This window comes from Coffea arabica, chromosome 2c (genome assembly GCF_036785885.1).
Source record: "Coffea arabica cultivar ET-39 chromosome 2c, Coffea Arabica ET-39 HiFi, whole genome shotgun sequence".
Lineage (NCBI taxonomy): Eukaryota > Viridiplantae > Streptophyta > Magnoliopsida > Gentianales > Rubiaceae > Coffea > Coffea arabica.
In genome coordinates, this window is record NC_092312.1 from 4026656 (window position 1) to 4037986 (window position 11331).

The 11331-nt window shown below is 35.4% G+C and overlaps 1 protein-coding gene across 1 annotated transcript; it reads right to left on the bottom strand.

Annotated features, from left to right (window-relative positions):
- Positions 1-8193: 8193 nt before the first annotated feature.
- On the bottom strand, positions 8194-9994 carry LOC113725231 (pectinesterase 1-like). The gene is made up of 4 exons (XM_027248270.2): positions 9478-9994; positions 9166-9372; positions 8807-9048; positions 8194-8631 (listed from the first exon to the last, which is right to left on the bottom strand). Exons 1-4 carry the CDS (start codon positions 9952-9954, stop codon positions 8463-8465), a joined length of 1095 nt encoding a protein of 364 aa, XP_027104071.2. The 5' UTR covers positions 9955-9994; the 3' UTR covers positions 8194-8462.
- Positions 9995-11331: the final 1337 nt, after the last annotated feature.

An 11331-nucleotide genomic window follows, 5' to 3' on the forward strand; every position in this document is an offset into this window, starting at 1 on the left:
AATGTCAAGAAATTAACCATCTTCAAATTTTTAACACTTATCTCAACCTAGTTAAAAGTTGATGACTAATTAGTTGATCAATATTGTGAAAATCAAATGTCTCTCGGTGACAGTGTTGACATTATTTAATATCTTAGATATTTCTTCAGTCTACTTCAACTCTGGCAGGTATAAAAAGCAAATAAATATTAAGGTATCAAACTGGAAATTACTAAGTTTGGGCAAATATCTGACACTCTGCAAGCTATGTCTGCCTTGAGAGTCTTTTCCGCTTCCATTTCTGTTGGTCCTAACCTATGTTGTTTTCCTTTTACCTTTGGTGTGAGCTTGTTTGTAAATGGTAGTTGACAAGTATCTTTAGATTTTGGGATTGTCTATTTTCCTACTGTTTATGGAAAGACAGTAGTATTTCTTCAAACTATTTGAATATTTATTGACTTGTTTCTGATTAGTTGGGAGGCTTTCTTCTTGTATCTTTCAACGACTGATCTAGGTCTCCAATAGTTTTCGTTTGAGTGTCTATGAGATTATTTCATGAGAACGTAATACTGCATTATCTTAGGTAGGTTACAAGTTCACTACCAATATGGAAAACAACTTCGTTTTTATGACCATCGGTTGCTTGTATCCGCCAAGAGATTAATAGTCGAGCTTGTGCTGCATTTCTTTTTGGACCTTCAGCTGGTATGGTAAACTTCGCTGCATGTCTAATGCAGTCTTATGCATATTCACTAATAAAGTTGTGCTACATGTAGATGGATTGCACATTATCATGAACATGAAACTCTTGCAAGAGAATGAAGAGGAAAAGCTGTCAAAAGAGGAACAAGAGATGGCTTGGGACGTACTCAGGAGAACTTTTTTATGGGAGAAAGTGCAACCAGTTTGACCTGATGCATCTGCAATTGATCAGCAAGAGAAAGACGAATGAATTACAAATTTGCACATGAGCAGCAGACAGTACCTCGAGGAAACTGCATTTGATGAAAAACCAGCACGCAGAAACACAGTTCCCTCTGCTCCTGAAATCAATCTTGAAGCCACACCTTCACGCGCAAGAAACCGGATGATTACGAGAAAATGTACAAATCTCTCCCATCTGCTGACACTTCGAAGTCAGGGCACAAAAATGGGTTGCAGCACCGTCTGTGGAGAATGTGCACGGGAAAGTAGTTGGGAGGAGCGCAGCAAGACATCAGAAAAGTGATGCCGAGCACCACATTTTTGTTAATATTATATGGCATTTACTTATTTTAGATTTTCTGTGAAGGCCTAGGTGTACTGGAATTTATAGAGTATGTCTGTCTCTGAAGGTAGTGGTTCTAAATCAATTCTTGTAGGTTTTGGCCCACATGAAATTGAAAATGATTAAAAAATTATAATACAACAAAATTTTATTATTTTATAAGGTTATGTGAAAGGTCAAAATATTTTTCATAGTATTTTAAAGTATATAAATACAAAAAAAAATTTTAATTATAAATATAATCATGTATTATACAAGTATATTATGAGTAATTACTAACTAAGGTACTAAGTTTTAATTATTAATAAAACATTTTATTGTTATTTCAAATAAACTTCCTAGTATTGCTTTGGTATAAGTTTTTTTAAGCAAAATAGTATATTTGTGCCATAAATTAGTCAGTTTTGGTCATTAATCAAATTTATTATGTTATAAGTAAGAATTATTATTTATGTATAAAAACTTACTATTACTTGAAGTAAACTTACTTTCTCAAAAGTATGTTTGGGATATAAAATAATAATTTATCTCTTTAAAAAGTAAGTTTAATATTTATTCTAATTTACCTTTTAAAACACACAAGTTACTAATTATTATGATTAACTTACTATTTAAATGAGAAACTTACTTCCTTACTTTTAGGCATTATCCTATTTAGGTCAATGGGCCGGGTTTTATCCAGATCCAACCCAGACCCAATATATTTGGGTAGGATTTGGATTTAATTTCTTAAATCCAGACCCTACCCAGATCCAGACCCAGTGAGAGAGCCGTGACTCTAGGTAGGGTTTGGATTTCTAGAATCTATATTCAAATTTAGATTTATACCAGACCTTACCCAAACCCATATTTATTTAATTAAATAATATATATTAGTAAATTTATAAAATAATATAATATTTTATGACTATTGGATCAAATACAGTAAGATTTTATGGCATTAGAATCTGCATTTAGTATTGGCGGTTGGGTGATTGATGAGAGTTGTGCCTAATTGCTTTTAGATATGGTTGAAATATTAGTGATTGCTGATAATTGGATTGAATAAAAAAAATGAGTAAGTGTTTATAAATTCTCTTATTTTGTTATTTATTTGCTATCGATTCTTAGTCAAATGACTTTTATCTCATTTACTATTTTAGTGCTGGATTGCGAGACAAATAAGAAAAAGAGGTATAAATTTACATTTTTTTTAATAAGACTAAATATTTATATATGTTATGGTTGTTTTCTTTTTTTAAAAACTAGTCCTAGTTATCATTATAATTGATACAAACTTTTTCGAGAAAAGGAGAAAAGGTAAAGGCAAACAAATAAAATATTGGATGTGAATGCAGTTGAATCTTTGAAAATATATAGAAGTAGTCTATAATAATTCTTTTTTTGAATTCACAATATTGCATTTAATTTGTTGAATGTTAATTTTATTATTTGAAAACAAAAATTGGATGGTATTTATATTATTTATGAACTCTATGTATTTTAAATACATTTTTACTTTAGTATGTTCAGAAAATACCCATAGATGCCCATTGGATACCCAAATTCATAAGGGTTTGGGTATGAACTTACTTTTTTGGACCCAAAGTATGGATCTGGGTTTGAGTATAACTAAATTAAATGGATCTGGGTCTGGATCAAAGGGATCAAACCCAAATCTTACCCATTGACATGCCTGGGTAGATAGGTCTAACTGGTAATTAAATGGTCGCTAAAAATATAATAACCTATTATATCAGGTAAAAACTATTTAGTTACCATAATGATAGTTACTACAGTATTTTCCTATACTTGCAGCAAATGGCAAATTTAGTCCGAGAAAATCAGCAAATTTGACCTATACTCGCACCAAATGGCAGTTCACAAGAAGAAAGCCGTGACACAGGTGCAAGGTAATGTAGTAGTGGAATCGTAAATGCATCAACATTTTATTTGTCACCTTTTAGTAGTAAGGAGGAAATTCAATGCATCTATTAAAAAAAAACATAGAATACAAATCAACTTGGTAAACGCCACAAAAAAATTTTCAAATTTTAACAAATGCAAGAGACCTTCACACAATGCACCTTCATGTGCTTCACCATGCAAGGTAGCACGCGTCACAACTGTCTGATTAATGTATCAGCACGTGTTACCTTCATGTGCTTCACCCTGAAATCACTTGCTTATATCTGCAGATACCTCTAACTCATGAGTATGCTTTAATTATCCCTGATTGCAGGTTCCTGGCATCTATTCCGCTGAAAGTCATACTTAGACATGTTTACTGAGAAATAAATTAGTGTGCTGACAGATTGACGAAATTGGGTACTCAACAAAATATGAATTTTGTGTGTTATGACAGTGTCCCTCATGTTTTGAAGAATCCAGTAGATGCAGATATTAAAGGAATTTGCTTCTCTCGTTTTGTACCTATAATTTAAGTTTTTTCAATATATAATCCCTTTTATTACCAAAAAAAATTATGCAAAAAAGTTAACTAATGTTGGCATAAAATTACACGAGGGACACATTTTCAAATCTCTTGTAAATTCCAAGGAGAAGAAAAAACAGAGCTTACCGTCAGAAAAGGAAAAGCACGGCCTTTCATTCACTGTTTTTCATTTTCTACCTAATTGGAGGAAAGGGGAGGGACTAGAAAAGAGTAAATACAGGCCTTCCATATGTATTTAAAAATTCAACAGGCACAGCAAAAGCAAATAACAAAGCAAGTACTAATTTGTTGTCTAATTGATGGAAGTATTATAAGTAATTGTTTGTGAAACTGTTAACTATTACAAGTTACTGTTTGTTAAAACTGCGGTGTGTTTGGTTGATGCAAGGGACTACAACATTGACCTTGTATACATTTTACTGAGCAAACCAACATTTGTTACAACAATTTGCACTAGAAGTATCACTCCCAGTAAAAACTCCAAATTGGACATTCTCTCTCTTATTTTTTTGTGTTTCCTTGTTTGTGTTTGTGTTTTCTGTTTCAGTGATAAGTTGCTTATTGATGTACACTAATCCTATGACAGTGCAGATTAATTTTTAACGTCTTCTTTTTTTTTTGTTAACTAAAGAACCTGTAACCGCCATACGAGAATGCGTATCGGATAAACCCCTTTAAAAACGTCTTTACCTAGTGATTGGGAGAGTAACACGAAAAGATTTTCCTTCCATCACCAAAAAAAAGAAAAGAAAAGAAAAGAGTAATAGTAGGATCACACACACGTTAAAAGCTATATACACATACAAAAATTCACAGTGTACTTGATATTGAGTATTTATAAGACAGGGATTACACTCCTCTGCATTACCTCTTCCCTCCAATTTCTCCGAGGGAGGGATGAGTATACCTAAAATTCAAGAACAAAGAAAGAGAATGACCAAGTAATATATATTTTTTTAAGACGACAACTATTGTATAACCTATCTATTCTAAACTACAGGGACGGAGAGCTTAAAGAGACTGTATTTGGGGCTAGCAGACATACAGACCTTACTAAACCAAGAGAGCGTTTTGGCATAACTCCTGAGGATTTGAACCTTCACATACAACCTAAGGAAGGACTTAAAATCCTCTCTGGTTTAACTTTATAGTTTACTAGGAGATGTTCACCGTGCTCGCGCACGGTGATAAGTTGTAGGTATGCCCAGGTTGAAAGTATAGTAAATATTTATTTTAGAAGAGATTTGTTGTACAGAGAACTTATTAAGCTTGGTTGGAATTTTTTTTAATTCTATAGGTTATTTTATATTTAAAGAGATAATCAGAACATTTAAAATTCCTGGTGTACACTAAGTATGCAAAGAAAATGAATATGCTATACTTTAAAATGTCCACATGAGAAATTAATGCTATTCCAATGTAATGCATTCAGTTTCAGTTGGATTGATACAAATTTTTCTTCTTCCCCAAAAACAAAGACACCATTGTGAGTCTACAGGGAGAAGAAACTCTAAAGCATCATCCACTCAATTAAGTTAATAGCCAAAGCTGCTACATATTGACCCAAAGAATCCAGTATAAGCATCCTGACATCCTATACCTAATTGTAACAGAAGGAAAAAGAACAAGGCAAAGAGTCATAAATGCAAAAAACACAACTAAATAGCAACCTAGGCAAGAAGTAAATTATCAAAAGGACACCAAAGCTTTCACAGTACCCTTTAATTTTCCAGTTTTGTGTGTGCATGTGAGAGAGAGCCAATAGTTAATAAAAACATTACAATGCAAGTTCGAAATCACTGTGGTAAGGAAAAATGACATAATCCAAATACATTTTCGTTTTCTTATCCTATAGCCTGTGATATGCACTCTGATTGCTTTTTAGCAGTGAGTGCAGAGGCATAGAGGCTAGAAAAATGAAATGTTTGTAGGCAACTTTTTCGGTAGGAGGGTTTTTCATTTGTTAAGTTTAAGCTAGTAACGAAAAAGGAGTTATGAAGGATGGAATAATACATGAGCAAAAATAGTCCTTATACTAAACGCTGAAAAAAGAAATACGGCGCAGGGAAATTTCTTATTTTGATAGATCTAAATTCACTCATTTTTCATGTTAGAGTACACATGGAAACTATGATACCATGAGAACTGCTTTTCGACACCATACTCATAAAAAATTAGAACATTGTAGGTGTAAGCTGATTCAGAAAGGAAAGCTAAAATTTCATCCAGTTCTAGTTGATGCTCAGCAGCAAAGACGTCTCAGAGATTATCCTTCTTTTCCTGTGGCATTTTTGCATAACGCTTGCGATGCTTGGTATTTCTATCCATTAAGCTGGCACCAATGAAGTAAATAATTCACACACTCCCAAACACAAGTTAGCTATCAGCCAAAAAACGCCAAAACAGCGGCAAGACATGAAGGTGATATATATGGCTACTTTCATACCACATAACATCTATAGTAGACAAACTATCCAAGCAAACTAACAGAAACAAGACCAACAAGAAAGGAATAGCAAATGATAGCAGAAAAAGTAGGAAAACTTGCAAAATAAAAACAGAAGAGACTAAACAAATTTACAAAAAAAGACTGAATGAGCAAGGAGGTTAAACAATAAAAGTCACATAGTTCGAAGAGTAGAAAGTGGCTACAACTCCAGGAGACGCACATACAATTTGCATGTAAGAAAGGGAAGAAGCACATCTAGTGCAGCAACAGTGCGAAACCAAGGAAAAAGGAGCAAACATCTAGTCTAAAAGAATTTGGATAGATAGCCAAGAAACAAGAAATATAATTTGATTAAAAGAAGTCTAAAGTAGAAATAGGAGGAACACCTCTTCCACCTCATGGCAACAAGAAGTATACCGATGCTGATGCCAAGAGCCAGAAAAAAGAAAACCAGGGGAGGCTGAGCAACTGGTACAGAATGAGCTGCATGGGAGGAATATAAGGCCTGAAGTTTGCATGAGAAATGAATGGAAAGCTACTTTCCATTTCCATTCATAAAAAGCCGGGTGGAGAAACTTCATGAAAAGCTGCGAAGAGAAGCCTCACAAGCGTGCAGTGCCCATGCGTTACAAATTCGAGGAACCATTAAAGCGTCAAAAGCTAGTGTAGCCAGTGAATATATGGCTGTCCATGCACATAAAGAGATGTATATTGTCGGCCAGTGTTAGTGATTCACCAAAAATCATGTTCCTATTAGACATTCTTATTTAACCAATAAATCGGACAATAGCAATATTTAACATAACACAATTAGCATAATTACATGGATCATTGCCATGTCTCATGCACTAAACAAAAATTATTTAGCAATTTCTTATCTATCACACTATAAAGTAAAGGTAAGACAAAAATAGCCAAAACATGTACATTATTGTCAAGTGCTATTATTCCACTTAAATACAATTTCCTACAATAATTTAATATAATATATGATTGTAATTAATAAATCACAAAACTACAGTAATATGATATAATATTATTAGTAAAATTACATGGGCTATTGACATATACTATAGCTTGGGCAAAAGTTATCAAGCAATTTCGCATTTATCACACTATAATTTAATATAACATATAATCGTAGTTAATAAACGGCACAATTGATGGTAATTTGATTAATATTATTATTAAAATTGCATGGGTTGTTGACATATTCTATAATTTGGGCAAAAGTTGTCAAGCAATTTCCTATTTATCACACTACAATATAAATCAAGACAAAAATACCAAAAAACTGTATAGGGGCAGCAAGTTCTAGTAATTCATTCAAGCTCTATTATCTGCTTTTAATAGAAAGCAAATCATCACTTCCCTGCTTTTAACAGCTCGATAGAAAGCATTCCGCCTTTCCATAAGGCTCTTAGTAAAGATTAGGGCTGCAAACGAGCCGAGTCGAGTCGAACTTTGAGCTAATCGAGCCGAGCCTCGACTAAATTTTACCAAACTCGAGCTCGAGTTCGAGCTCGACGAGCTGGCAATTTTCGAGCTCGAGCTCGAGCTCGAAAAAAATAAAAAAAAATTATTTTATTTTTAAAAAAATAAAAAAAATAATAATTTTTTCTGAATAAATAATAAAATATTAAGGATATATACGTAATTTCACTATGAAAATAAAAAATTAAAATATATTTATATATAATATACGTAATTTTATTATTAAATAAAAATAAAAAATATATATAAATATATATACTCAAGCTTGCGAGCCGCCTCGCGAGCTAACGAGCTTAATATTCTGAGCTCGAGTTCGAGCTCGAGTTTGACTCGAGCTCGACTCGAGCTCGATTAATCTCGAGCTCGACTCGAGCTTGACTCGAGCCGCTCGCGAGCGGCTCGATTCGTTTGCAGCCCTAGTAAAGATGTAATAATTGCTGCTGGGCTCCAAGGACAGAGAACGTTTGACGCCTTTTTTGGTTCCAAGGACAAGAGACGCATGATGCTGAGACTGAGTCCATACAACAATAGAAAGAATAGGACAAAAGAAAGTACAAGTATAAATACAAAAAAAAAAAAAAGGAATTCCAGGTCATGCTCAACTCTCACAACCCGCACGTGAGGAAGACATGGAGGACGACCATGCTTTGGCACCCTCTTCCCAGTTTATATACATTCTTTAAATAAACAATGCCTCTAACTTTATAGTTTTCGTAAGCATTTCTAAATGTAAAAATTATGGTGCGCTCCAAATATTTATTTCGGGAATACGGATGAACAAGTTGCATGAAGAAAATGGCAAAAAGAATAAGCCATTTGTTTTCCAGAGCTAAGAAGCCTTAAGCTGGAACTTGGGTGGGAGGAAGCAGCCACTTAGAAGCCTCGATGAATCCAAGAGTCAGAAAGGGTTTAACTTCTGCTTCAGTAAGCTTCTTGGTGAATGCAGCCCGGCTACCGCTTGTGTCTGAACCTGGTCCGGTGGAACTGAATTCTCCGAACAATACCGTCCTGCAATACACCATTGCCACCATTAGACAAATATCCAAAAAAACTAAAACAAGAAAAGGAATAACTTGTCAGTAACTCTCAGCCAATACACACACACACACACAAAAGAAGCTGTCTTGATAAATCTTGAAAACCGATTTCGCTGGCGTGTAGATTAAATATGAATACAACTTACTTCTCAGTCTCCGGATGGGAGTTATTAGACCATCCGTCGGGGATTACCGCGTCGCTCATATCGGTGTAGGCAAACACGACCTTGCCATAAGGCATCCAAGTTCTGCCCAAGTAAGCAGTGCGACCTGTGCCAGTGACTTTGCAGTGGACAAATGAGTATCCTGTGTCTTCAGCATCGGTGTGCCTCGCCTGTGCGGTGATCCATGCCTGTTGGTCGCCTGGGATAACATGCAACTCAACATTCTGCAATATGAATCACATTCAAGATTTCATCCACAGCTTGTTCGCATTCTTCGAGAAAATGATCAGAAAAGAAGTAAAAGATGATGAATTGATCTTCTATTTTTACTAATATTTTACCAAGTAGATGGATTTTCCGTTGCCAAAAATGAAATCTACGGTGCCTTCGATGTAGCAATCCTTGAACAAGTGCTTTCCTTTGTCGTCGCAAAGGGTGTCTTGAAAACCAAGGAATTTGCAGTTGTAAAAGGAAGCCTTATCCCCTCCAATTCTCACAGCCAACGCCTGGGCTCCCTTCACGTCGCCGTTTGGCCTTGGTGCTGAGTTCTAGAGCAATTCGAAGCAACCCAAGATGTGATCGATCAGAAACAAGACCTTCAAGGAAAAAGAAACAAGAACAACGCGTGCTGGCTATATATGTAGTTCGCTTACCGCAAGAATGAGGTTAGCGGCGTTGAAGTAATCAGATTCAACAATCAAGGTGGCACTTTCCACGGTTCCATACTTGGCCGCGTTACCATCAAACACTAGAGTAGGCATATTGTTTGGATCTCCAATTATTGTGATGAATGGCTTGTTACGTTCAATCTTGATTTTCTCTGTATAGTTTCCGGGGCCAAGTGAAATGATGACGCGGTTGGTATTGTCATTTGGGATGCTATTGATGGCATCGGCTATAGTCTTGAACTCACCGCTTCCGTCGCTCTTGAGCTTGATGATTCTGGGATTGGCTTCTGCAGCGACTAGTGCCGGGTCCAAAGTCTCTTTCCGGGATGCCAAAGGTTGCACATTTTGCTCAAACCAGCTATTCAATTGAGCCTTATCAGCGGGGGCAGGTACGGTATCATCTGAAAGAACAAGAGGAATGAAGAGAAGGGTTGAAAAAAGGATTGCTTTGTTCAAGGCCATGTCACCAATTTTGGTTTGTTTTTGACTTGCTAATTATGCTTTCTTGGAAGCCAGCAAGTGGCGAAGGTAAATGGAGGAAACCGGGCTGTTCTTATAGAGCGCGACGTGAAACCAGAGACACAGATGAACATGCGCCAGAGAGAAGTCATCGGAAAAGATTGTGGTTGTGTTTTTTTGTGGCTTAGAATCAATTTTTGTAATGACATGATGGCGCCTTTTATGAATTTGGAAAAATGCCAACCGTATTTTTTTGAGAAAAAAATTAATTTAGTTTCCGTTATTTTTCCACGTACACTAATTCTTGCGGTAAGCAGCTTTTCGTAGTGCTTTAGGTAGTTTGCCAGTAACAGTATCTTTCTCATTATTCGAGAAAGTCTTCATGCTATGCGTTTGCATTACATATCCTCAGCCCTTCTTTAGCAAGGCTCTAGAATGATTCAAAGACGTTATACACAGAAATCTATTTCCTGCCTGGCCAGATGAAATGTCAAGAAATTAACCATCTTCAAATTTTTAACACTTATCTCAACCTAGTTAAAAGTTGATGACTAATTAGTTGATCAATATTGTGAAAATCAAATGTCTCTCGGTGACAGTGTTGACATTATTTAATATCTTAGATATTTCTTCAGTCTACTTCAACTCTGGCAGGTATAAAAAGCAAATAAATATTAAGGTATCAAACTGGAAATTACTAAGTTTGGGCAAATATCTGACACTCTGCAAGCTATGTCTGCCTTGAGAGTCTTTTCCGCTTCCATTTCTGTTGGTCCTAACCTATGTTGTTTTCCTTTTACCTTTGGTGTGAGCTTGTTTGTAAATGGTAGTTGACAAGTATCTTTAGATTTTGGGATTGTCTATTTTCCTACTGTTTATGGAAAGACAGTAGTATTTCTTCAAACTATTTGAATATTTATTGACTTGTTTCTGATTAGTTGGGAGGCTTTCTTCTTGTATCTTTCAACGACTGATCTAGGTCTCCAATAGTTTTCGTTTGAGTGTCTATGAGATTATTTCATGAGAACGTAATACTGCATTATCTTAGGTAGGTTACAAGTTCACTACCAATATGGAAAACAACTTCGTTTTTATGACCATCGGTTGCTTGTATCCGCCAAGAGATTAATAGTCGAGCTTGTGCTGCATTTCTTTTTGGACCTTCAGCTGGTATGGTAAACTTCGCTGCATGTCTAATGCAGTCTTATGCATATTCACTAATAAAGTTGTGCTACATGTAGATGGATTGCACATTATCATGAACATGAAACTCTTGCAAGAGAATGAAGAGGAAAAGCTGTCAAAAGAGGAACAAGAGATGGCTTGGGACGTACTCAGGAGAACTTTTTTATGGGAGAAAGTGCAACCAGTTTGACCTGA

Coding starts and splice junctions, on each gene's coding strand:
- LOC113725231 (XM_027248270.2), bottom strand. CDS start 9,954: ATGGCCTTGAACAAAGCAATCCTTTTTTCAACCCTTCTCTTCATTCCT. Junction 9,049..9,165: donor ACGGAAAATCCATCTACTTG/GTAAAATATTAG, acceptor TTCATATTGCAG/AATGTTGAGTTGCATGTTAT. Junction 8,632..8,806: donor TCCCATCCGGAGACTGAGAA/GTAAGTTGTATT, acceptor GGTGTATTGCAG/GACGGTATTGTTCGGAGAAT.